This window comes from Micromys minutus (genome assembly GCF_963924665.1).
Source record: "Micromys minutus genome assembly, chromosome: 22".
Taxonomy (NCBI): domain Eukaryota; kingdom Metazoa; phylum Chordata; class Mammalia; order Rodentia; family Muridae; genus Micromys; species Micromys minutus.
The window spans coordinates 18,584,804-18,611,972 of NC_137957.1; the positions used below are offsets into that span (position 1 = coordinate 18,584,804).

General features: G+C 42.9%; 1 protein-coding gene and 1 pseudogene across 2 annotated transcripts in view; one reads left to right on the forward strand and one right to left on the reverse strand.

Moving 5' to 3' along the window:
- Positions 1-5,430: 5,430 nt before the first annotated feature.
- The window catches only part of TPH2 (tryptophan hydroxylase 2), a gene marked incomplete at both ends in the record, with an annotated part of 108,981 nt that continues 87,242 nt past the window's right edge, over positions 5,431-27,169 (forward strand). Inside the window, 5 exons of the mRNA XM_080936000.1 lie at positions 5,431-5,535; positions 7,466-7,615; positions 10,363-10,552; positions 10,652-10,746; positions 15,641-15,708. Coding sequence (XP_080792126.1) covers positions 5,431-5,535; positions 7,466-7,615; positions 10,363-10,552; positions 10,652-10,746; positions 15,641-15,708 — 608 coding nt within the window. The remainder of the gene's footprint in view (positions 5,536-7,465; positions 7,616-10,362; positions 10,553-10,651; positions 10,747-15,640; positions 15,709-27,169) is intronic.
- On the reverse strand, positions 22,938-23,738 carry LOC308434871 (large ribosomal subunit protein eL8-like; annotated as a pseudogene). Its single transcript has one exon. The product of its transcript is annotated as a large ribosomal subunit protein eL8-like (transcript).

A 27,169-nucleotide genomic window follows, 5' to 3' on the forward strand; every position in this document is an offset into this window, starting at 1 on the left:
TGAGTTGTTGAGTTCTAGTTAATTTAATCTTGAGAATCTGTCAGATATTCTTTTCAAACAACTACATTATTTTCCTCATACCTGGGGTAAAAACTTCTAGGTCATATGATAACTCAATGAAGCAGTGAAGGGCCAGTAAACTATTACCTGGAATGACCATATCAATTTACAGAGCTACTGGCAATGTAAGGAAAGCCCACATTTTCTGACTCTTCAGCGATACTACGTATTATCTGTTATTTTGATTCTAACAATCCTACTGTGTCTGAAGTAGCATCTCATTTTTAAAATTTGATTTGCATTTCTCTAATCAGTAATGATGTATAGTATTTTTTTCATGTGCTTATTAACTATAGCTTTGGAGATGTGTCTATTCAGTTCTAACTATTTTTATTTTATGTGCATTGGTGTTTTGCCTGCATGTATTTCTGTGTGTTAGATTCCTTGGAAGTGCAGTTACAGACAGTTGTGAGCTGCCACGAGGGTGCTGGGAATTGAACCCTGGTCCTCTGGAAGAGCAGCCAGTTCTGTTAATCATTGGACCATGTCTCCAGCCCCAATATTAACTCCTTTAATGTTGCAGAATTATAAGAGTTCTTTATTTTCAATGAGGTACAATAGATATTTTCATCTATAGTATAGATTGTCTTTCTTTTTTTATTTTCAATTTATCTTTATTACAAATTACTTTGTGCCATTCATTCAATCTAGTTATAGATTGTCTTTCTAATTAACATTTTTTTGAAAATTCCATACTTCACTATATATCATTTCCCTCTCTACTTCCTCTCATCTCTCTATCAAATTTATGGCTTCTGCTTCTTAAATTACTACTGTTTTACACACGCATGCACACAAAACTTAAAGAGTCCATTTATTGTTGCTCGTCTGTATGTGTGTGCCAAGTCTTGCCTGGTCACTGTGGAAAGAACAATGTGATACAGTTCTCACCCATGGGGAAGAGTCAACAGGTCATCGGCTTTTACAAGGACTGATGGTTGCTTGGTATAAGGCTTTTTTGTATAATCATATATTTTTTGCTTCATGTTCCTTCTCCAAGAAATATTCTCCCTGCCAACGTAAATAACTCCATAATAACAAGAAACAGCATGTGTCCGGGAGGTGAGGGTGTGTCTACTGTTTTCAGCAAAATGCTTGATGCTGTGACCATCAAGACAGCCATTAAGGCTGTGGAAAAGAACTTTGAAAACATGAGTTCAAGAATGTATAATTTCTCAACTATATAAGATATAAGGATGCAATATGAATTGTATGAAGGGCTTCACAGACTTGAAAGAACAAAGGCAGCTGCACTAATAAGCAGAAAGATACAAAGGCAGGTAGATTCCTGAGCAAAGTTAGTCCAGGACAGATCTTAGCATGTTGTGAATAGTAATCTCAGGATGGGATTCCACCCAGCTAAACTTATTGTTTGTTCTTACAGAGGCAGGCAGATCTCTGAGTTTGTTTGCTACAAAATGTACTTACTGTCTCTAAGAATCAAGGGACTAAAGTCATAAAATACTGACTCATGGGATAATCAAAATGAAACCTAGGCAAATAATTGAATTGATATGTTGGTCTGCAAGAGTTGAGCTATCTACACAGTTGTCTGGAGAGCCAGCAAGTGCAGAGCACAGTGCTGTCAGTTTGTACCCATGATTGACTTCAAGTCATTCTCTCACTGCTCCCAAATACCCCTTCCCCAGGAACTCCTCACCAAGCCAGGACTTTTCCTTTACACATGAATAGGACTGACCCACTGGGGTTAGATAACCTACTAGAGGGCTCATTCCAGCAGCCATTGGTTGCATATAGTTTTTGAACTGGGGAGGAAAGCTTTTGAAATTTCCCTCATCTACACTGGCATGTGTCATTATGCACATTTGTGTAGGTGACCATATACCTGAAGTTTCATGGCTGCAGTGTCTTTGTCAAGCCTAGAAGGTACTGTTTAGCAGCAGGTGTATGAGTCCTCTGACTCTAACACTTTCTGTCCTCTTCCAGGATTTTCTTTGAGCTACAGATTTAAGGGTTACACTATAGATGTATAAACTAGGAACCCTATGATTAGCTCAGATTATTATTTTACCATTGTATTAGCTTGCAATTCCCTTGGAAAATTATTGACCATATATACAGTGGCTTATCTACAGGCTCTCAGATCTAGTTCATTTATCTGTATGTTTGTCCATATGAAGTACTACACTGTATTGATGACTAGATTTGTTGTGGCTTTTGGAATTGTCTGACTACTACTTACCGACTCTGGACAACCCTTTCACAGACTCCTCTGTTTACTCACAATGCCAGAGATATGGAGCATGTGGGGATCCTCAAGTATGAAGCGAGTTGCTTCTCAGCAACTTTATTGATAACTCAGCTTTGATCACTCATATCCCATTAAGCTTCTAGCTTTTGTTTTTGATGCTTGTGAGCTTTCATTGTTCTTGTATGCCTTAAAAAGAAAAGGAAACTTTTTATGTTGCTTCCATATTTTTTTAAAAAATGATTTAAATGAACTTTAATATTGTTTAAAGCATTTTATATAGTATTTTTCATATAATTTTCTCCTTTCCCAATTCCTCTCAGATCCTCACCACTTCCTCATTTACCCTCCTTTGTGTTCTCTCTCTCCCTCTCTTCCTCACAAATGTATTCCAAACTGAAAAGAAAAAAGGAGCAAAACAAACAAACATAAAACAAAGAACAAAAGCAAACAATATAAAAACAATAAGACAAAAAAATACCAAAAATGTACACACACACACACACACACACACACACACACAGTGTTCATCTTGTGTTGGCCAACTGCTTCTGGGCATGGAGCCTGTCTTGGAGTGTGACTGATGGATGTACCCAATGATGCTTGATTAGAGAAAACAGATTTTTCCTTTCTTAGCAAGTATCACTTGCAAATAGCTTCTTGGCTAAGGGTAGGACTTTGTGTCCACTTCCTCTCACTGGGCTGAAATATTTGTCTGGTTTGGATTTGTGTGTGCTTGTGCAGTTTCTGAGTTTATATGTGCAATGGACTTCCTTGGAGACATCCTCTGGCTCATACATGCTTTCTGCTTTCTCAGCCTTGATACTGTGAAGGAAAGTGTTTGTTTGATAAAGACATATCATTTAGTGATGACTGCTCGAAGGTCTCTCTCTGATTATTGTTAGTTGCCATTCTCTGTTTTAATTAGCACCTACTCCAAGAAGAAGCTTTTCTGGTGAGGGCTGAATGGTCCACTATCTACAGTTACAGCATTCCTTCACCAGCTCCCATGTTTAAGCAGGGGCAGTAGCCTCTGGGCTTTTACCTCTTCACATTTCTTGTTCTTTTCATCGCATCGTGTATCTACCATCTTGTTAGACCTGTTGTAGTCTGAGTGGGATATTTTCAGTTCAGCTTTTTAATCTTCCATCTTGCAGTCCTCTTTCAAGGTACTACTGTTCTCAAATGACACTATGTTTATATGACTGCACTGTAGAAAGCCTTTCCAATTGACTTCAGTTACAGGAAAAGTTGATAAAGTACCAAACTCTACAGTGTCACTGGAATCTTGTCATACTCTAGATCTTTCTTTCCTTTTTAATTTGTTTCATGGGTTCTTCCTTTCCCTATATCTAAATTACATAGTTTTTGAACAATAATGGTTTCCTACACATTTTGTTGTATTGTTCCCTATATCTCAAACCATCTCCTTGCTCTTTTTCATTGCCCATGACACTTCCAAAATCACTTTTAAAATTTTAGTTCAGACGACTTCCTCAAGTGCCTTAGGACTCCATAGTATTTGTGGCACTGACGATTCTGTGCCTTTGCTTCTCACGTCTTTTGTAGAGAGGTCGATATGCTTTCTTCTACTTGGTTATTGCACAACTTGATTCTCTCAGCTGGACTGTGATCTCTGTGGTTCGGCGCTGTGTTGGATACTTCTTTGCATCCTCAGATTTAGTTTCAAATCTTAATATAAACTCAGGGCTCAACAAAATTTTGTTGAGTTATACATCTGTTCTTTGCATGCCTCTGTAGTCCTGTGGTCTGCTGAGTCTGCTTTTCTTCACCTCCTTCTCCTTATTTGGAGTGCTTGAGGAGACTTTACAGTGTAATGGAGAACATGGATCCTGAAGCCAAATTGACTGAATTCAGAGCCTACCTTGGACATTCTTTTGTGCTTTAGTACACACACAGACAGACACACACACATACCAACCAGTGTTATGGTAACTGATTATGTTCTGACCTATAAATGTTCATAAAAAGTGTCCAGAGTATAGTCACTTAAAATTGTAAACTATTATTTTTATAATTACTTCAGTTAATTTATTAATGCTTGCTTTTTTTATTAGCCTCTCACTACTGGTCTTTAGAGGAAATTACAAGCTGAATGATTGTTTCCAGAGTTGGATCAAATAATAATCCTAAACCCTCGTCTCCAGAAACAATTAAAATCAGTGTTAGCGTATACAGTCTTGTTTTGAAGAAGCTCCATTTTGTTTTCTATATAACCCAACTGTACAATTCCCAGATTTTGTTTAGTTCTTCAGTTAAACATGCACTTTTGGACAAAAATTTTTCATTCTTCAAAGAATTGCCAAGCTTTCTTGTGGCTTTTTAAAGTTGGAAAGGTACAGATATAATTTTGTCCACACCTGTCAACTTGTTGGGTCTGATCAAGTCATAGATGGAAAGCAACAGAATTGTATCAAAAAAGTATCAAAGGAATGATGGGTTTATGGGCATTTCGTTTCCTTATATTTCTTTTTTTCCTTATATTTCTTACTTAATGAAGAACATTCTAGAAGGTTAGTATCTGAGCTACTTTAAAGCCTCAAATTTTAATAGCCTGAGTAACCTTTACATAGAGACACCACAGGTTTTGGAAACAGACCTCTTATGAAAGCCATCACACAAACACACACACATAAAACTTGCACACCATAACACGTCATGCCACAGAAAAGCTTTTCTTAACTTATTTTATCACTTGTAGGAAACATAAAGCACTTAAGTTCATAGTTACTTAAAGACTATGAGTAACCTTCTAATAGCAGTCGTGAGCATTAAAATTAGACAACTTGTTGCAAGGAAAAAAAATAACCCTGATGTATTGTTCTTCACCATCTCTTCCCAAAGAGCTACTCGACCTATGAAACAAACAAATCTCATCATGAGCACAGATAACCCAGACGTGTAATCTGACTGTGGCCATCAGCAACCAGAAATGAGTTTTTTCTAATCAGCTCTCCATCGGTCCCCAGTCACTCATATAAAGGAACACAGGGAGGGGAGGAAGCTCATTGCTCTTCAGCACCAGGGTTCTGGACAGCGCCCCGAGCAGGCAGCTGCCACAGCCCTTCCTCCTCCAACTCTGCCAAGGCTGCCCCTCTGGTCCCCGCTGCTGCTGAGAGAAAAAAATTACGTCGGGATCCATGCAGCCCGCGATGATGATGTTTTCCAGTAAATACTGGGCCAGGAGAGGGTTGTCCTTGGATTCCGCTGTGCCAGAAGAGCATCAGCTACTTGGCGGCTTAACAGTGAGTATGGAAGATCTGGTGCTCTCCAGTGTTCTTTGGGGCTTCAGTTGTCTTAACCTCACCATATGGACACCTGCTGTAGAGAAAGCATGCAGTTCAACTCCCTCCTCCTCTGTAGTCTCCTCTCACTACCTCCCTTCTGTCTGCCTGAGCTCTCCACAAAGTAAAAGCAGCTGGGCACGTTGCTGGTAGATAAACTCTCCTCAAATAGAAAGTGAAGTTTCCTATCACAAAGAATGAAAGATTATATGAACCAATGTGCTAGATTCACTCCTTCAAACCATAGGAGTTGATAGGCTGATGAGGGAGATGTGGGAGAAGGAATTAAATATATCTCTCTGGTTTCTAAGGACAATATTGTCTCCCATGCCCTACAGAACTAATATGTGTATTCTTGAGATTAGGTGCAGGTTTTGGAATAAAAGAAGAACCATGGCACTTCACAGGTCTTTCTGCATGCCACACTACTCCCCCTTAAATCTCAACTGATGAAATAGTTAAAGAAACATTCAGCTTGTCTCAATATTTACAAGATTTGTGTGTGTGTGTGTGTGTGTGTGTCTGTGTTTAAATACTAACCTTAGAGAATGGTATTTGTAAGGTTATAGTTCTTGCAATCTTTAGATCTTAATTTGAGCAACAATTGTGAGATTTAATAAACACAGCACTTTTCGTTTGCTAACATGCAATAAAACACATATCCAGAGTTCTGTCATTAAAACTTTTTAGGGGATACATCACTGTTGTTCTTCCTGTTTATCAGCCAATCGCAAATTCAGCTTGTCAGAGGAAAGTCAGGCTAACGCCACAGCTCTGAGTATGTCCATCCTATTTATTACTTCACAGAGCCCGAAAAACAGCCACAGCGACTTTAATTAGCACCATCTAAGTCAATTTGTGAAAATGAGGCCAAAATGTAAAATGGATTTTCTAACACGCAAGTATCATGAATATTTGGATGAGGTGTTATGTTGAGGAGTTCTGATATTGTAATAAACTGCAAGGAGAAACACACACACACACACACACACACACACACACACACACACACACACAACCCCCCTCAGTTATGGTTAATGTATGACACTTTCCCATAGAAATGCTCCTTAGACATACGAGACCTGGGTATTACGTGGAGAGGAGGGAGCAGATGTTGAGAATATGAAGGTATTTGAGCTTTTTAATGACTAAACATACTGTCAAATGCCAGTGCCAGCATAAATTTCTTCTCTCCCTCAAGTCATAAATAATAAAGTATCCATTCCTATTATATATAAACTTAGCGAGGTTATCTTAATGCACGAAAATAAAACCAGTAAAGAAATAGCAGAAAGACAATGGCAAATCGATTATCACTTGGTTCCATATAAATATGCAGGTCTTAGTCTCATGACGATGTAATAGACTGGTGTGATCATGGTACCGCACCATTAGCAGGGAAGACAGTTCTCTGCCCAATTCTGCATCATATGTAATGAGTACAAAACAGACCATCATAGTCTTACATTGTCTGTCAAATGGAACGTCCCCGGGTTTGCTTTTCAAACTCTGCAATGCTCTCTGATTGCTAGACTCTGTTATTTCTATCTTTAGTCAGAAGAACTTGGTTACTTTTAAATTCTCGTGTGTGCTTCTAATGGTTAGCTAGCCAGTTCTCTTTCTTCTGCCTGCCCAACTGCCTGTCCTATCTGTGGCTGAAATATAGTAGCCACTTTCCAGACTCAGTTGTGCACAGAGGGACTGGGTTGTGCACACGGTGCTGTCACGGACTTCCTCGGTGAGCAGATGGATTCAGACCGGTGCTATGGTAACGCCACCTTGAGTTTGCGTGGTGGGCGGGGCTTGCAGCATTTAAGAAGAATCTCTGGATAAATTAAATTATGGGAACCTCTGGAATATAACAGACTCTTGTGCTCCCACTTTCTTGAAGCAAAATAAAGCTGTCACTAGCAAGAGCGAGGACAAGAAAAGCAGCAAAGGGACCGGCAAAGGCGACACCACAGAGAACAGCAAGACAGCGGTTGTGTTCTCCCTGAAGAATGAAGTTGGCGGACTGGTGAAAGCCCTGAGACTCTTCCAGGTACATGCAGAGCACACATCCTTCTGCACCCTCAAGGTGGCTGTGTGCCCCGTGACAGACCTGTCACCTGTTATCAAGGCCTTTCTGGATCCATTTCTGAATAACATGGTGAAAGAGTCAAAGGACCCAAAGGTCACAAAGCTTTAAAAAGGGAGTTTGCTCTGCCCAACAGTGAAATAAGCAGGTTTATGCGAAGTGTGATTTATTAATTCAGACTCAGCCTATAGCAACTCTGTTAACTTGTTACCAGGTGAAAAGTCTGTAATTAAAAAAAAAAAAAATGCGAGTTTTGAAGTAGAAAATGCAAAGTACACATATACACACAAAACACACATACACACACACACAACACACATATAGACACACATACACCCCATGCTTCAAAACATCAAGAGTCTTTACCCTGCTTTGATTTACTAAATTTGAACTGCACACAGGGAATAAGAGCACCTTTGTCTCAGAACATGAGATAGAGGGGCACAGGCACTCACTTATTCTCCTAAGCCTCATCTCACGAACTCCATAATGTGTGCCTTGTAAAGTGGGGTTACCATCTTTATCTATATTGAAGGAGGGACTTATAGAAAGATAAGGCATAGCCCCTGGTATGAATCCTTGGTTTGAGTCCTAAATTAAGAGCTTGGGTGAGAAGCAAAAACGCCTTGTGCACCTGATGTCTTCTCCACCTGAAGCAAAAACCCTTACACGTTGCATTTTGTTGGGAGCAATGGCTGGTCACCAGAGCTGTAAGATAAACAGCTAGGTTTTTTTTTCTCGTGCCTCGGGCACACAGTTAGGGGATTTGGACCTGTGTTCTGCTGGATTGGCTAACCGCCCTGTGCCCCTCAGTGTGATTCCCTCATTTGTAAAATGGCAATGATGATAATTCCTTACCTAACTGGCTTTGTTTGGATGAAGCAATTTTATAAAATGCAGACAGGAGGCATTATTTGTGATGCCTCTAGATGACCATAGATTGGGAATTAACCTGATTCAGGAAATGTCTCCTTGTTCCCCTTTGGCTTTGAAGAAAGGATCAGGTCCCATAAACGGTGTTAATGGAAATCTAGAGTAGTATTTTACACATAATTACGCCATGTAGGGCTGTGTCCATACGGTGCCTGAAGGCAAGCCAATTCAATTTGACAGCTGGGTGCAGTGGAAAAAAATCCCTGGAGAGGGGGTTTGCACTTTGAATTTGCACTTTGCCATCAGCTATTCACAAGGTCTTAGGTAAACCACTTAACCTATTGGGACCTCAGTGCCCAGCCTAAAAATACCTACTCTGATACTACCAAACATTAAAAGCCCGAAATGGCACAATTAATGTGGAGTCTCTTGGGCCTTGAACTTAGTATCGATCCCACTCTTATTTTAGGCCATTTATAGAATATAGCATTATTGCAGAGCTTAATAAAAACAGAAACAGAACATCCAGGACTGTTTCAGAAACTGCATGGGAACCAGAGGGCAGTGTGTGCATACGGAGTGGAGCGTGGAGAGAACATAGGCTGTAATTATCAAAGGAGAAAGGTGTATCCATGGGAGACTTAACCCAGATTTTTAAGCATCAAAGTCATTGCTCTTCCCGGAACAGCTTGTTTACAAGGAGATTCACAAAATGGCAGCCGCAGAATATAGCATCCAGTGAAGCTAGCCTGGAGGATGCCAAAGACAGTTCTGATGTGGTTCTATTTAGGGGTTATTATTACTTGCCTCTTCACTCTTCCTGAGTTGTTTCTCTTTTCTGCCTGGGAGATTCTCCCTTAAAAGCTGTTCCTGCTTCCATTTTCCCCCTAAGGCGCTGGCTATGCCTTGGTGAATATTTTCCCAATCTTAGGCATTTTGCAAACTATCCATTTGCTGCCTGTCGTTTCAAAGATTCTCTTTTAAAAAAAAGAGTTTATTTTTTATTTAAGAATTATTATTATTATATAGCAGGGTCTTGCTATGTAGCCTAGAAGAATTTGCAATCCTCCTGCCTCCGAGTGCTGGGATTCTACAAGTCATTATGTCTGGCTCTAAATGATTGCTTTGTTCTTAAACCTTATTTTAAAAGTAGGCCCTTTATTGTTATAAGATTAAAAATCTGCATTTTGTGTTTCTCAAGAGTATGGGAATACAAATGTTAGGATATGACTTTATGGTAATGTAATAGACAATCTATTCTTGCCAATAATCATGCCATAGTCCCAGGATGTGGGCCTCTCTGAGAAGTGATATTTACAACCAGGATCTATTTTTTTCTAATTAAATTTTTTATTGGATATTCTCTGTATTTACATTTCAAATGTTATCCCCTTTCCCCCAATCCATCCCCTCTCCCTCCCCTTGCTTTCATGAAGGAGCTCCCTCTCCCAACCACCTTCTTCACCTCAGTGCCTTGGCATTCATCTACACTGGGAAAATGAGCCTTTACTGGACCAAAGGCCTCTTCTCACATTCCATCCATTTGCCTAGGAATTTCATAAAGTCATTGTTTGACCAGGATATATTTTATAGTGTCTTTTATGTGTCTTCAGTGCCCTCTTCTTTTTGATATGAAACAGGACATCCTATTCAGAGGCATGACGACTTGCCTTTTGTATTGATAAAAATAGTAACTGGAAAAGTTCCCATCTATTAATCAGCCAAAGCATAGTCAATGCTTTGGTTTGGCACCTGACGCTGTATTCGTTGACAGTGGCACAAGAGCAGAATTCCATTTGAATGTGATTTAGAGATAGATATCACTCATGTTTCCACAGGAAAAACATGTCAACATGCTTCACATCGAATCCAGGAGGTCCCGGAGAAGAAGTTCTGAAGTTGAAATCTACGTGGACTGTGAATGTAGCAAAACGGAATTCAATGAACTCATCCAGCTGCTGAAGTTTCAGACCACCATTGTGACACTGAATCCTCCTGAGAGCATTTGGACAGAAGAAGAAGGCAAGGGTCATTTTTTCCCCCTTTCTTTATTGGGTGACCTTGGGATATGGAAAATGTTCCAAAGGTGAGTTAACATCAAACCTGCATTGTTTTCAGCAGAACCAGAGGATGTGCCCTGGTTCCCTCGGAAGATCTCTGAGTTGGATAGATGCTCCCACAGAGTCCTCATGTACGGCACCGAGCTCGATGCTGACCACCCAGTAAGTGTCCGTTTCCCCTGCCCTCTCTCAGCTCTGCCACTTTCCAGACAACGTGCTGTGTTCTGTGCTGTAAGGCCTTATTGTAGAGCAATTCCGTGTTTATCCCTCATGACCGAGAGCAGGCTTTCAGATGATTAAGTCCCCTGTGCGTGTGTTGGCACGGAGTAGGTTAGAAAGATGGCATGCTCACATAGAGTTTATTTATAAAATGGTTGGGCATAGGAGAAGATTGTATGCCTTGGAAGGATATTTCTGTGGAATTAGACAGCCTAAAAATATACTTGCAGATGGTGACCCTTGGAAGAACGGGGAACTGAAATGGATCACACCTTTGGGAAACTAGGGAGGACTAGATGTGATGGGGCTCGGTGAGAGAATAAAATTCTTGCCATTTTCCTTGACTGGAGGTAGTTAAGAGCAGAGTTATGTCTTGACTTCAGTCTCAATGGAAAGGCAGGAGAGCTTTAAAATAAGGCCGTGATGGAAGAGGCATCCCTTCCCACGTCTAGTCTGAATCTATCTACCACTGTTCCCTCCTCTACTCCAATAAAAGTGACCATCTTTAGAGAAATATGACACTTGGGTAAGCATTTCCCATTTCCACCCCCTCCCCACTTTATATCGGTTCTTATTTAACACAAGAGACCTGGAACATCTTTATGGCCAGAATGAAGGACGGTGAGGTAAGCAATATACACATTCATTATGAGCGTTCTCTCCTCCCCAAGTGTGTGGATGGATCGAAGTGGGTAGATACAGCCCTGAGATCTAAACAGATCGGTCATGCTTCGTGGAAGCCTGCGTGCTCTGAGGGTAATGGTTTACAGAAAAGCAGTTTAAATGGGGGGAAAGTCAGAGAATGTGATTGTGTTACTCTGAATGGTGGTACCTAGGAGTATAGGACTGGCAGCATCAACAGCATCTAGGACCTTGCTTTCACCAACCCATGGCAAGTTCAAAACAAACGAGATTTCACTTAAAGCAGTCATTCGGCATGATAAATACCAATTCAACCTAATGCAAATATACCAGTAGTTCCAAATAAATGGTTCAATATACCTAATATTATTGCATTATTTGTTAAGAGCCGAAACAATATAAACATGGTGTGTTGTATTTGCAGCATAGCATAAAAATTCACAGTAATTTCTACAACAGCAAGAAAACACTCCTTTGTAAACAGTGGCTTTAGCTACTACCCATGTGTTATCTTCTCTCTCTCAACTTCAGAAGGTCTGGAACCAGTGCAAGCTGATTGAAACAATTAGGAAGATCAAGACTACACAGGTGCCTGTCGCTAGCGTGCAGAATGGCCTTGGTGAGGTCTGTCTACCTCTGTGCCTTAGGGTTCTTTACTGTAAAAAGTAGAAATGCTTATTGAGAAATTCAAAGGGGTTGTTTAAAAAGCCTAGTTAATAAAGCAAAAAAAAAAAAAAAAAAAAAAAAAAAAAAAAAAAAAAAGGAATTTGGCAACAGGAAATGTTTAAATTCAGTAAGGAAATGCCGCAATAAGCCATCCAGATCGCTACTTAGACAGTAAAGGGGCTTTTGAGAACCTCTCATTTCTAAAAGCTCCCTAAGTGAGGGTTGAAAATTACGTAACCTGGAGGAAGGGGTTCAACTGTTTGAATGGAAACACCACAGGGGGCACTGACCTTGCTGTGAACAAAGCACATTCCGACATCAAGAGCAAATTTTTGGCGCTTAATTTTACTCCATTACTCCTAATTACACCTGATTTATAATACTTTCACTTATTTTCTGTGCAGCCACTTAAAATAATTGCAAGTACTTAGCAATCCCCAACGTCTCTTGTCATTTTTAAACCATATATATTCCCCTTAGAAGCGCATACCAAATATTCGTTATGCAAATTTTCATCCTGACAAGATGGTGCTTTTCTAAGTTTTGATTTGTTGTAGACGGGAGGAGTCATCTAAGTACTTTTTATGACTGAGTCATTCTAAGACAGACACAGGGGCTCTTGACATGGGACGGTGCGGGAAAGGTTTGGAATATAAATTATGCTGCTTGGAGAAAGTAGTAGGGCCGGAGAGACGGCTCAGTGGTTAAGAGCACTGACTGCTCTTCCAGAAGTCCTGAGTTCAAATCCCAGCAACCACATGGTGGATCACAACCATCTGTAATGAGCTCTGATGCCCTCTTCTGGTGTGTCTGAAGAGAGCAACAGCGTACTCACAATAAAAATATAAATCTTAAAAAAAGAGAAAATAATAAATATTATTTATTTATTGAAAGCCTATGGCTTTCAAGTTTAATAGACAAAGAAATTGCCTGGAAAACATTTGGAAATACAGATAGTGACTCCCGAGGGCACAAGACTCTGTATTTCTTGAGAGCTTCCAGTTGAAGCTCACATAAGAGGATATGGGACCATGTTTTTGACTTGCCAGGGCCAAGGTTTTCAAGGTGAGGTTCAAGGTCCACTCTTCAGACACTTTAAATGCAACTTCAAGGCGCTGCCTGAGACCAGGGAAGGAGACTTTCCACCAACAGACTGGGGCCCAGACAAAGGATTTTTAGAAGACTCTGATGTGCAGAACCTCTGGGGAAATGGTCAGGTTTGAAGTGTTATTAAAACTCCCCAAGTGGGTCTAATATCACACCAGGTTTGAGCTGTTTGAATGCTTCTTTGAGTGGCAGCATAAATTGAATTGCGCACATTAGGGTTCAGGCTGGGTTTTCAGTTCATTTTGATTTAATTCAAGGGTGGAGCTGTACAGGAGGCTCTCTCTGGGTACTATAGTCACCAGAGTTTTACATACATACATACGTACATACATACATACATACATACATACATACATACATACACACACACACACACACACACACACACACACACATATATATATATATATATATATATATATATATATATGGTTGCCTAGTAAAAGTGGAAACATTTGTCGTTTATCTGAAATTGAAATTTAACTGGGCATCTTGCATTTTATCTGGTATCCCATCCCTGGCTTCAGTTCAGAATGGATTGCCAAAATTTCGCTGTCGGGAAGGGCTGGTGCAGCTAGCAAACATCTCTTACTTTGCCAGTCTATGGATGAATCCAGGAAGCTCTGGATCCCCCCCCACCCCACCAGCTCACAGCATTTGTGTAATCACTGCCTCTCTCGGCTAATGAGACATGATGAGCAAATCTCTTTCGTGCATCTCTGGAAAAGGTGCAGGTGTTTGCTGAGGAGGGCCTTGAGGTTCTTCTGGAAGTCCAGCAGATGATGATGCAGTTACCATGGTGTCCGGGCTGGCAGGAAACAGGGAACAGGTGCTGGGCTTTTCATGGGACTCTTTCCCTGTTTCTCACAGCCCACTTTCTCTTGAGTCATAAACGTGCTTGGAATTCTTCAGCTTCCTACTCCTGGTAGCCTGGTCTACCAGTGAGCGAAGAACCCTCTTTCCACACCCACAGGATCCTGTATAGCCTCTGCAGCAGGAGACCTTTTTATGTAGGCCGACGACCCTTGTGTAAATGGGGGTAACTATGGTCACAAGCTCTGTCTCTAGACCCAGTAGGGTCTTAGGAGCCTGCCTGAGAGCCATAGTTTAAACAGTCTGAATTGGAAGAGCACGAGGAGAAAGAATGCTGGCGCTGTGTGTGGGACACCTCCCTTTTTACAGTCTTTCGAGTGATCCAAGGAGATTTTCCTCTCTTTCCTCCATTACTAACCCTTTTGTTATTCCAAGAACACAGATAATTCTTCAGTTGTGTCCAGCAATGAGCCCTACTAGGAAGGGAGATTCCTGGCCTTGAGCCCCCCCCCCCCCCCGTCTCTTTCAGTTAGACAGGAGTACTGGGCTGTTTTCTACTGAGTTTGGGCTCCTTACAAACATCCCACCTTGTAGAAATGTTTATATTGCTACTTCAGTAGCCTGGGCCCCTGTGGGCACCTCTTAAATACTACTGATTTTTATGGTCCTTAAGGCCTACATGCTACATTTGTTTCCATGGTCTGCAGCCTCGGCTTCATGGTCATTCTTGGTGGTATAGCCATATACACGTAAGGAGTAGACACAGTTCCCCCTGGACTTTTAACAGCTTGAAGAAACAAGTCCAGCAAGAATTGGTTATGTTTAAATAAAAAGAAAGGCACGTAAGAAGCCTATTACCACGAGGAGAGATGGATTAGTAGACCAGGAAGTCCTCTCAAAAGTCCACGGAACCAATAAGTGGCACACTTGGTGTTTAACTTTTCTAGTGGATGGTGTTAGATTAAAAATATTTTTTAATTATTATTTTATATTTTAGATAAAAATCTTGTAGCTGGCTGAGATATATTAGGTTGAGAGTCCCTCAGTGGAATGAATGGAGCAAACCTGCCCTTGTGAATGAGGTTCTCCCTAGGGTTGCACTATGTGATCATCAACTACAGCAAACCGTCTTTAGTCCCTGCTAATTTGGGGATTTGATAATTACCCAGAGTGACTGAATCTTTAATAAATGTTACATTTATTAGTTATTTACATACAGCAATTAAAATTCGGTTGAACACGCTACACCGACCTGTTTTAAATGAATAGGCTAAGATTAACTTGTTATTAGGATCAATTACTTGCAAATGATTCTTGAAAACAGAAAGGTACTATGTGAAATATTAATCTGCTTAACTTAGTCATGCTGCTTGCCCAGTGGAAAGGTAAACTCTGGCCTGAATTCCCACACATCCCAAATCAGTAGATCCGAACTGAAAGAGGTTTTACCGTGAGCACAATTCCTCATTTGCCGTCAAGTCGGTCATCTGAGGATAAGATTTACATTTGGACTGAGCACTCAGTAAACACCACAGTGATTTTCCTTTAGGCCTTCGGAAGCTCATTTCTCTGGACTTTGTTAAGTGACTTAATCTCTTTTCTGTTTAAGGGATTTAAGGACAATGTCTATCGACAGAGGAGGAAGTATTTTGTGGACGTGGCCATGGGTTATAAATAGTAAGTACCTGCCGTAAGTCTTTCTTGCCACTGGCTGGTTAGGAAAAACACATGCTGTGTTGAACCACGCTGTATTCATTTTAACTCTCGCAGAAGACAGACGCAAGGTGTCTTAAACACCGCCCAACACCCCAGGCTTTAAATGCTGGCCCTGTTTGACATCTGGGTGGAGCTGTGAAATAAGAAACTCTGGCTACATCCCAAGTGGTCCATTGGCACCATTGCCTTCGCAGCTCCATCAAGGCAAGGAGCCATTTCTGTTTATTCTGCGAGGCTGGAAAATCGTGCTCCTGTTTGACTTGGACTTTTCAATTACCCATTTCAGTGGCCTCTTTTCCCAAGAAAAGGACAGAATTAGGCAAAGATGGGCAAAGGAATCCTGCAAGCAGCCAGGGGTGGAAATGAAATGTGTTGGCTTTACAGGGGAAGGAAAATGCCCGACGAATTCCAGCCTGGAGTACGGAGGAGTTTAATCATCTCATAGCGGGGTTTGGAGGAAGGTGTCGTGAGGGTTGTGCATTGTGAACGGCAATCAGTGGCGGTGACAGGCTGAGTGTGTGGCTGGCCGGTGGTGTACATATTTTCTATATGCTTTGCCTGGAAAAACACAGAGCAAGCGTTAGGCCCTGTTTTGTCTGCTCTCACTGGTATATGATCAGCAATATGAAGTGTGTCTTTGGAACGAGATGTAAATTCAGGCCTGGTAGGGGTCTTTCTTTTTTCTCTAGTTGAGACTAGTTAAGAAGTTTAACTGACCTCCAGGGCAAAATTATCACTAATGAGAACGTATGATACACACATATATAGAGAACATCGTTGCCTGTGTTCTTCTCTCGCTTCATTTCTTCTGCTCTCTTTCTCTTCTCTCTCTCTCCTTTTACTCCTTGGGCACATACTTTGTTCCTTCTTCCCATCAGTCTGAATTGTGTCCCCCCCTTCTTGTAAGGCCAAGGTAGCCTTCATCTGCTTTCCATCATCAGTATAAAAACTGTATTTACAAAACCAAGAACTACATGGCACGTGCTTTTCTACACTGTCTACTCTGTGTCTTCCTCACATGCTATGCCTTTTGACAGCAACACATGACTGGCCACAGCCCACACCCAGGCTCCTGCCCTGACATCATTGTCTAATCCTATGTCCTGGAGTATCCCAATCGATAGGCAAGAGAGGATTCTGATGGACTGAATTCACTTTTCCTAGAAAGTGTACTATACTGTAGAGCGCTTGAGTGGGTATGGGTTTCTAGAGGGGCTCGCTCTGACTTACAGACTATCTTTAGGGAGTAAGATCACAGATCTTTGAAGGGATGTGGGAAGGCAGTCCTTTGGGGGCATACTCTATCCAGGATATGATAGAAGTTCAATGTCAAGCTGTCTTTTTCCCTTAGAGAAAAATAAACACTATTCTGGCTTCCACAGGTGCTGCACGCGCATGGTACACACACACACACACACACACACACACACACACGTGTGCACAATAACCATACACATAAAGGAGAAAAAGAAACAAATCTAAAACAAAAATAAGGCATATTTCATAATAGATGCCATGGGTAATGTATATATAACTATACATGATTTAAACACAGTATTTTGTGGGCATAACGACCAAACGAGTAGCTTAAATGTTTCTTCTCTCTTCTTTTTAAGAGCCCAGACACTGGGCAAAGATAAGCGGATGTGGAGGGATGTGGAGGTGATATGTCCCTAGGAGCACTGGGAACAGAAGCATTGGCTTGAAGGAAGTGTGTTCATACGAGGAAGAGAATGCCAGGGTTGGGGGAGGGGGTCTAAGCATTAACATTTTATTTCTGTCTCATCACTAAAGGAGTGACACCAAGCTGTGTCTGAAGTAGGACTTAAGTGTCTGGATCAGCTGAAGGCTTTGTGCTGGATAGAGAAGGACTGGGTAAAGCTGGGGCATCTCAGGACCTCGTTTGAGGCTGGTGTGCTGAGTTCAGGCCCAAAGGACCCAACTCTTATAACGGAGGGCTCAGGAGACAGGACTAGGCAGGAAACTGTGAACTCACTACTTGATAGAGACAACCCTTGCGAGACCCTGCTGTCCGACGGATTCTCTTGTCTCCTATAACGGGAGGTCAGGTCACATCTGGGCATTGGTTGGTGAGGTATAGAGCCAATCTAAGAGTGCTTACCCCAGAAAGGCTGTAATCCAGACACATCACGACCTGCTCCTGGGTGAGTGTGTAGGCTACGTAGGCAGAATAACAAAGTACTTTGAAGCTGGAATCAGACCGTCTGGGTTGGAGAGCTGGCACCGTTATACCCACAAGCCCCTTCATCTGCCGAGCGTTACTATGAGCAGGCCGCATCTGACAGGGCGTAGCAGGGATGTAAAAAGAGGATGTATGTGCTGTGCTTGGCACTGTGCCTGGATCCTGATCAGGGCTCAGGGTGTCAGTTGCTATTACTGTCTTCCTGCTACGCTTTGCTTGCTCATTAAGAGGCTGTTGGGTAAACTGATTATTTTTGTGCTGACAACCGTTCTTTTTTTCTGTGGAGAGATTTCATAAAAAGAGATTATACCCCCTCCCCTTTTTTATGTGTGAAAGAAGCTGTCAAGATACTGGTAACAAACTGGCAGTTGTCTTGGGTGCTTCTTGAGAGTGGAGAGCGAAGGAGGTGTTTCTGGGTTGTTGAACCAGGAGGACGTGACCCCAGGACTTGTGATGAGGAGAGAGCAAGGAGATGTCACTTCTGCAGTTTCTCAAACTAGTGTGAGCTATGGTTTGCCTGAGCTTGAGAATGGATAAAGGATAGCCCACGCCTGTGTGTATGTGTGTGTGTGCCTGTGTGTATGTGTGCATATGTATGTGTGCATATGTATGTGTGTGCATGTGTGTGCGCATGTGTGTGGGTGTGTGTGCTTATAAGCTCGTGCTTTTGGGCTCTCACAGCTGCTCCAGTCAGGCGGAGGAGAGGCACACGTACTAACAAGTTCCAAGTGGCCTTGACTGTTTTCTATTGTTTGCCACTTGGCCATCGAAGTTTCTTTTTTGTTTACAGAAAATGAAGATTTGGCTTCTCATTGAGTTGGTGGTTGTGGGTGCTGGTGACAGTCTGAGTGAACAGTGCCGACACGTACCAATGCTTCAGCTTACTTGCATTGACTTCATCTCAGTGTCCTTTGGCCGGATTTGGCAAGCCCAAACCGGGAGTACTGGTCTGAGGGTCAGACGATTTTAAATTAGGGTAGTCTTGACAAGTCAGCACATGAGGTACCCGCCAAGAGTTTGATGCCACAGTTAAGACCATTGGGGGTTGGGTGGAGATGAGGAAATACTGTAGGTCAGGGGTGGAGTCGTTCCCAGCTGACCAAAGACATAAAGGAATAAAGCTGACAAAGACACACACACACACACACACACACACACACACACACTTATAACTTATCAATATTCAATAAAAAGTATAAACAGGTGATGCCTGCCACCATGAGGACAATTTGCTGTCAGTGATTAGGTAGAGGACTTCCTGGTCCCTGGAGAGCACTGGTAGGTTCATGGTCAGAGACATTGAAAGAGATGAAGTACAGGTGTTTCAAGGTTGTTGAAGGGATCACAGGTTGTAGCTGATGGGTCTCCAGGTAAGAAGGTGAGAGAGAGAAATGAGATATGGAATAATATGTATCGAAACCACAGCCAAGAAGCCCTCTAGGGGATTTGTGTTGAATACTGTGTGTGTGTGTGTGTGCGCGCGCTTGCGTGTGTGTTTATGATAGTCTTGAAAGGATAAAACAGGGGGGATCAACACAGGCAGAGAAAAATGAAAAAATTCCACTCTATGATGAAAAACAGCAGGCTCAAAGTCCATATTGCCGTGAACTCCAAGGAGGTGAGGAGAGGCAAAGCGTCCACACGCTGAGAACCACCGACAGACGCCACTCAGGCACAGTTCTGATTGACAGTGCAGATGAGAAACTCGATTGATTACCCAGAGACCTGCAGCCGCCTGCAGACAGCCCCCCTGCTCAGGGTCTGCAAGGCTTAATTGCCTTCCCAATAACAGCATAGGAAATGGTCCTTAGTGCAAGCGGTATTTCTTATGGCAGACCTGGGAATGAACACCCGACCAGCCTGGGGAGGACAGTGTCCTAACCCCTGACATGCAGATCACACCCTGTCCTCTCCAACTCAAATGAAAGAAGTCTCCCTGTAAATGGGGAGGAGCGTCCCTCATTGATGGGCACATAGACTCGTACTTCCAAGGCAATGGGGTTGTGTGTGTGTGGGGGGGGAAGGGCACATGGAAGAAGATAAAAAGAAACGGTGGCTTTGTTGGTGCAGCTTCCAGGGAGCCCGAAACTCCAGGTTTTCTGTCACGAGCACTTTCAGATTTTAACCTTGCTACATTTCTACACTGAACTTTTGGGGGTTGAGATTAGGGAAAAATCAGAAATACATTTTTTTTTTTTTTAAATTAATCAGCAAATACACCACCCCTTTCCCTGGAGGCTGTTTTAATGATTGCCCTTCAATAATGTGCATGCATATTTAATTAAATCATATTTTTGGTGGGGTGGTGGTAGTTATTTCAATATGGTTCTCTTGGAAGAAGGCCCCAAGCTCTGGCTTTAATTATTCCACTGTTGTTTAACTTCATCTCCCTTGTCGCCTTGATGTAAATGTGATTTCTCCTGGTCGAAGTTTAGACGCAGAGGCTTAGGCTGCTCTGTTTTTTAGCATCTCCACTCCACCCCACGTACACCCCAGGAATCTGAGAAGTAAACTGGCAAACAGCTGATGTCCCCAAGTAAGGTTAGCAGGAGGGGTTTGGCATGTCAGAATTCCAGACAAATTTAGGTTTGGAACCCCTGCCCAGTAAGACTCTTGTTAGTAAATTTAGGGACCCACCTGATTTCTTTCCTTTTCTTTTTATCTCTCTTCTTTTCTTTTTTCTTTTCTTCCCTGTTCCCTCCCCTTCTTTCTCCCTCCTTCTCTCCCTCCTTCCTTCTTCCCCTCCTCCTTTCCCTCCCTCCTTCCTTCCCTCTTTCTTTCCGTCTTTCTTTTTTTGTGACAGGGTCCCTCTATGTGGTCCTGGGTGTCCTGGAACTCTCTCTGTAAACCAGGCTGGCCTCCAACTCACAGAACTCTACCTGCCTCTGCCTTCTGTATGTCCAGGACTAATTTCTTACATTTCTTAGCTTAAGTATTCTCCCCTGTAAAATGGAGGTATAAAGAAAGTATTCATTGCTTCACTTCTGGGAGTACTTAGATGATTAAATGAAACATTATGAAGGGGGCATCGATGTACAATGTACCTCATAGTCCCAACCAAGGTCACGGGACGTACTCAGACCTGCACCACCATGTAGATGCTGGCTCCGTGTCGCTATTTCTTGTTTGACCTGAGAGGGGATCCCAGCTTTACTGTTCACCTCTTGACTGGTCAGGACACATTGGTTAAGGTTTTTCTGCCTCAGTTTCCTTTCTGCAAAATGGTACTCAGGAAATGCACACAAGGACTTGAGGGCACTAGTTTCCCACTCCAACAATTCTCTGCCTTTTGCCAGCCTCGTGTTCCAAACCCTTTTATTTCGGGTTGCTTGCTCCCTTTCTCTATTACCCTTGACGGAGGTTCTCTCTGTCTTGCCTTCCATTTGATTTTGAATCCGTATTATTTATTTATTTATTCATGCACCACAGATTTGCCCCCAAAATTGAGCAGCTTAAAATCAAAGACATCTGTTGTTCCACACAGTGTGTGAGTGCTAAGGACCAGGGAGCAGCTCAGCTGAGTGGTCCTAGATCAGGAGTTCTAACAGTTAGATAGAGCCGCAGTCATCCGAAGGCCCAGTGGGGCAGGTGGCTCTGCTTCCAGAGAAGATGGCTGGAGGCCTAAGTTTCTTGCAGTGTGACCTGTCCAATGGGCTGGCTGAATGCAATATCATCATGATATTGCAGGTGACAGCCCTCCTACCAAGTGCTCCAAGTGAGAAAGCAAGTCAGAAGGTGCAATATCTTTGAAAAATTATTAGCAATATTAATTTTATTTAGACTGGCAGGGTCTTGTGAAGTCCAGGTTAGTCTTAAACTCACTATGAAGCTAAGGGTGACTTTTGACTTTTTTTCTTTAGTTAAAAAGATTATTTAAATTCATTCATCTTGTGTGTACCTGTGTTATACATTCGTGGTTATTCTATATGGTGTAGGTGTGCTGTAGCATGCATCTGGAGGTCACAGGTCAACTCATAGAAACCAGAGCTCTTCTACAAAGTTGATCTTAGGGATCAAGCTCAGCTTGTCTGGCTTGGTAACAAGTGTCCTTGAGATTCTGAACCTGCTGCAACCCCCCCCCCCCGGGACTCTGGGCACATACCAACATGCTTTCTGGGGACTGAATTTAGGAGTGTAGGCTACTGGGTGAGCCTGCACCAGCTGAACCACCAGGAACCCAGTTCCATGATGCCTTTTATAATCTAGCCGTGGGAGTGACATGTCTTACTGGCAAGATTCTTTTGGATTCACAGATTAACCTTGAAAATGGAAGGGTTAAGGGTCAGGTCCTTTGGGGGGGGGAACCATTTTGGGGGTTAGTATCACATTTATCTTGTAATCTATTTCTTTAGGACCCTCTTTAGTGGCTCTCTTATGGTGAGTGCTGATGTATGAATAGAAGGCTCCGTGGGCACAAAGAATCCTGGAGACAGGAGAGGTAGCTGCTGGAGTTCTTTGGAACCTGGCTTGAATTCTCACCCAACACTTACAAGTGCTGTGGCCTGGAGTATCCCTGTCTCAGTGTTAGCATTCTTCTCTTAAAAATTTGGGGGCTGGAGAGGTGGCTCAGTGGTTAAGGGCCTTGGCTGTTCTTCCAGAGGTTGTGAGTTCAGTTCCCAGCAACCACACGGTGGCTCACAGCCATCTGTAATGGGGTCTGGATCCATGTCCTCTTCTGGCACACAGGTGGACACGCAGATAGAGCACTCAAATACATAAAAATGAATCTTTAAAAAAAATTGGGTGCCGTTTCTATCATGTATATTGGAGGGAAATACCAATTGTAAGCAGGGTTCAAGGGATATTGGATAAGTGTTAGATATTATTACTATTTATTATTATTATTATTGTTGTTGTTGTCATGTGTTAAATTAGTAATGGTTTCTTAATTCCCTGTAATTAAGTGTTAAGGCTCATCTAAAATGAATAAATGACCTTTAAATTTTTTTTTGTAATTATATTTATGTACAGAAAATGTGGTATACATTTAACCCAGTTTAGTGGAAAGTTCTTTAGCCTTTGCCTTTTCCAGCTTGGCAATGCGAGCCACAGACTTAGGACCCAGAACGTTGCCTCCCCAGTGGCAGCGGATCTCGTCATATCTGTCATTATAATTGGTCCTGATAGCTTCCACCAGCTTAGCCAGAGCACCCTTGTCTACTGAGTTAACCTGTGGAAGGCAACAGTGGTGCATGTCTTCCTGTGGACCAGGTGCCCCAGCCTGGCCTTTCCCTTAGTGATGCAGTGAGGCACCCCCATCTTTCGACACAGGGCAGGCAGGAAAATGCCAGCCAATAGGGTCTACATCATAGGCAGTCACCACTAACTGAGCCTTCTTGTTCTCCACCAAGGTGGTGACTGTATTGACTCCTGCTCGGAGGACAGGTGGTCTCTTAGTTGGAACATCCCCTTTGCCAGCAGCTTTCTTCTTAGCACGGGCCAGCAGGCTTTGCTTCTTCTCTTGCTTTGTCTCTGGCTTGTACTTGTGGGCAAGTTTTAGCAGCTGAGTAGCTGTTTGCCTGTCCAGGGCCTGGGTGAACTGGCTAATGGCAGGAGGTACTCTGAGCCACTTATAGAATATGGCTCTTTGCCTCTGCAGCCTGATGCAGCGTGGCCATTTGACAAAGCGTGTTAGATCTCTTTTGGGCTGGATGTCCTGCCCAATGCTGAACTTCTTGGGCCTTTTCTCAAACAAAGATTTGACCACTTTTTTGACCTCCTGCTTCTTGATGATGGCAGAGGCTGGGGCCACCTTCTTCCCCTTGACCTTCTTTCCTTTAGGCATCTTGCTTGGCTGGAGGAGATAGTAAATGACCTTTATGAAGGGGTTGAATTAAGGAATTTCAGTCTCTAGCTTCTCTAGATTGTTGGAGCGTAAAAACAACAGCAACAACAACAAAACCACATTTGTATGTGGAAACAGTTCGTAGTTTCTCGTATACATATAATTTGCTTCTTCAGTATGAAGTACTGACCCTTGTAACTCTAGGCTGTGAGTCAAAGGTAGGCTAAGGTTGGAAGGTTTGGTATGAGATTGGCAACACCGCGTTCATCACTGGGTAATGATGGGAAGATGCTCATTATAGTTGGTTTCTTAAGGCTACAAGCTCAAGAATCTTCTTGTTCAGTTCCCAGCAAGTGCTGGGCATTGTGTCAGGCAAGCCCATTTCTAGTGTGTCATTTAACCCGGAAGTAGCATTTGAGGTAGACTTACTGACGGTGAGGCGCACCTAATCATCTCACTCTATCAAGTTCCAGTCATTGCCGTTTTAATCCTTCAGAACAGAGCGCTGAACTGAATAGTAGAACTTGGTGTTTCCGATACTTGCTGTCTGGAATGCCTTCTTTGAAGGGTCAGTGTAGCAGTGATGGGCTGTTCTGCTTTGGCTCCCGATGGATCCCGCCATGAACTATCTGCTCTCTCTCTCTCTCTCTCTCTCTCTCTCTCTCTCTCTGTCTCTCTCTGTCTCTGTCTCTCTCTGTCTCTGTCTCTCTCTGTCTCTGTCTCTCTCTGTCTCTCTGTCTCTGTCTCTCTGTCTCTGTCTGTCTGTCTGTCTGTCTGTCTGTCTCTCTCTCTCTCTCTCCTTGGCGAGCTCAAAGGTTGGGCAGTTCTAATCCTCGCCGTGGCTTACACACATTTCCCTCCTGTAATCCTGGTTTAACGCCCTCTAATTCTATATTTTATCTTTGTTGCCTTGACTTCTGGGCGGCTCCCTAGTTTTTGCTGTTCAAGATGATTCTGGACAACCCTATTGGGGGCCGCATTACTTCTCACCTACATTTTGGATGATTTTCCTTGTGCAGCTCTAAAACTGATCCATATCCCTCCGAATAGTGACCATTCTGTCTCTCTCTTTCCTTTTTTCAGTTCTAAATCTAAAGGTCCCGCCCCGTCTTCCTCTGCCCAGCCATTGGCTGTACGGCAATTCTTTATTACCAACCAGAGCCAGCTGGGGGCAGGCTTCCTTTAGCCTACACGCCGGACACTGCAAACAGGTTTTGGGGATAACACAATTAGAAAGAGAACACCAGCTGCTACAGGTCAGCCCTCTTGGGGAGTGTTTTGTAGAGTTTAAACGTCTATCTTTGCCCACCAGGCCGCCCCCACTCCCCGCCCCCTTTCATTTTGTTCTGAAGTGTGTGTCAACTTCCACTTGACCTAGGTGCATGTTGAAAATAGCATCAACAGCAAGAGTGATCTGGCATCTAAAAAAAGCAATTCACCTCTTTGCAGAAGTCTCAGCAGAGTTGAATCACACAGTTCTTGTCAGAATTTAATTCACTCGAAGCTTTATGCAATCAGGGCTCCAATCAGCCCCTGGGTGACTTCAAGGCTGCGTGGTCTGTCGTAGGCAGTATATCTATCTGGTCTAGTCCCCGAGCCGATCCTGTGGCGTGATTTTTCCTCATGCACCTTACATTGTGAGGCTTTCCCCTCCCTCCCAACCACCAACCCTCCCAACCCATTAGGGAATGGATAGAAATAAACGCAGCTGGGCTGAGGCTTCAGAAACAACCAGGGAGCTGCCACTACGTTTCCTTCTTCACCAGTTGCTGTCTTATTTCTCTCATGATTTCTTGATTTATCAAGTGGCACCCTTTGTGAATTGCTCTGCCCCTAAGAACTCTGTAAAATAGAGACCCTAAAACAAATGCGGGACTAGCCTATTTGAAAAATGCAGCCACCAGCGCAGCAGGCGCATTCAATTTGGGAGAGCCTGTGCGCCCGGGCACCAGCTTCCCTGGGGAGAGGGAGGAGAAAGTTTAACAGAGAGTATGTGGATTCCAACCTATTCATTATAGAGAAGAGGGGAACTTTCACCACTCCCTCATCCTTACCTGCACCACTAAATACTAAGGGATGCCGAGATGGAGCTCAGTAACGTGCACTCAGGCGTGAGGGTTTGAACGGATGCGTAAACACCGAGGGATGTGTTCTAGGACGCACAGGCCGGATTTCCGAGCCAGCTTTTCCTTTCCCTTTTCAGGGCTTTGAAATCTCTTTCGCTACACAGTTCAGCAGGGGGCAGTCAATAGTTTCTCAGGGAAAGACGAGCAGAGGCAAAGAAAGGTTAGTCTCCAGGCCGGGAGCAGAGTTACCTCGGGGACTGGGGACCGTGCATACTGTGTGGGGTTTCTCCTTCCCCGTAGCTCTGTGTTTGAACTGAAGAATTACCGAAGCCGAGTGTTTCCCAAGGGGCAGGGAAAAATAAGCGGGGCGGCTTTCACCTCTTCACCCTTCCCAGAAATTTCAGTTGACCCTAGCGTTTCTCATTTCATTCAAGAAGAGGCGTGATTAATGGACCCAGCTTAAAGGAATACATTACCAACGGGAGTCAGGGGCCACTGTACCTACTTTTAGACAGGCGAATCTTAATTGGAAACAAAGAATAGGAGGTGGGAAGAAAGGAAGGGGAGGGCTAAGCTTTCTCAATACGGACCGACTTGATTTGGAGGTAGCAAGTTTTAAATTTTTTTTTCATTTTTTTTTATTGGGTAACGTTTTTAATCTTTAAGTGACGATGTTCTTTGTAAGTTTTACTGGCTGATGGTCACCTTAATGAATCGTGGGCTATCCTTCGATGTGAGAGAAAAAGTTTTAGTTTTTACTTTTTGTTGTTGTTGTTGTTGTTGTCTGAGAAGAGTCACCTTAGGAACAAATATGTGTTTCTTCCCTGCCTGGGCTAATTTTATCTTTTCCCCATTATCCTTCATTGATTTGCTTTCCCAGGTTTTGAATGAAACTGAGATAAATGTGTCTGTTTGGGTCCCTTTGCCTCCTGCATAAACACCAGTTGTGGATGCTTTAATTTCTCTGAAATGGAGCGGTAAATTGAAAAGTGGAACCAACCCAAATATTTGTAGTTCTGGGGTCATTTCCCTGATGACAAGGCTCGTTTCTGAGGGAGGGTCACATTAGAGGCTCAAGAATGCTTCCTTCGAAGAATCTAAACGTCTGTGCCACTGGGCCACGCCTCTCTGGTTTTTCTTTCTTTTCTAAAAAAAAAATCAAACGAACGAATAAACAAAAGCAACTGCACAGTGACTTCCATTTAACTCAGGTGGTACCTCGGGTGGGCTGAGCAGAGCCGTGCAAATGAACGACCAGGACTTTTAAACTCTCCAACGCACAGAGTAAAAGGTCTGGCCTTTACAGACGGCTCAGGCTCAGCCTGTTTCAAACGCATAGCCCCTGAAGGATTTAAATGACACTAGGCT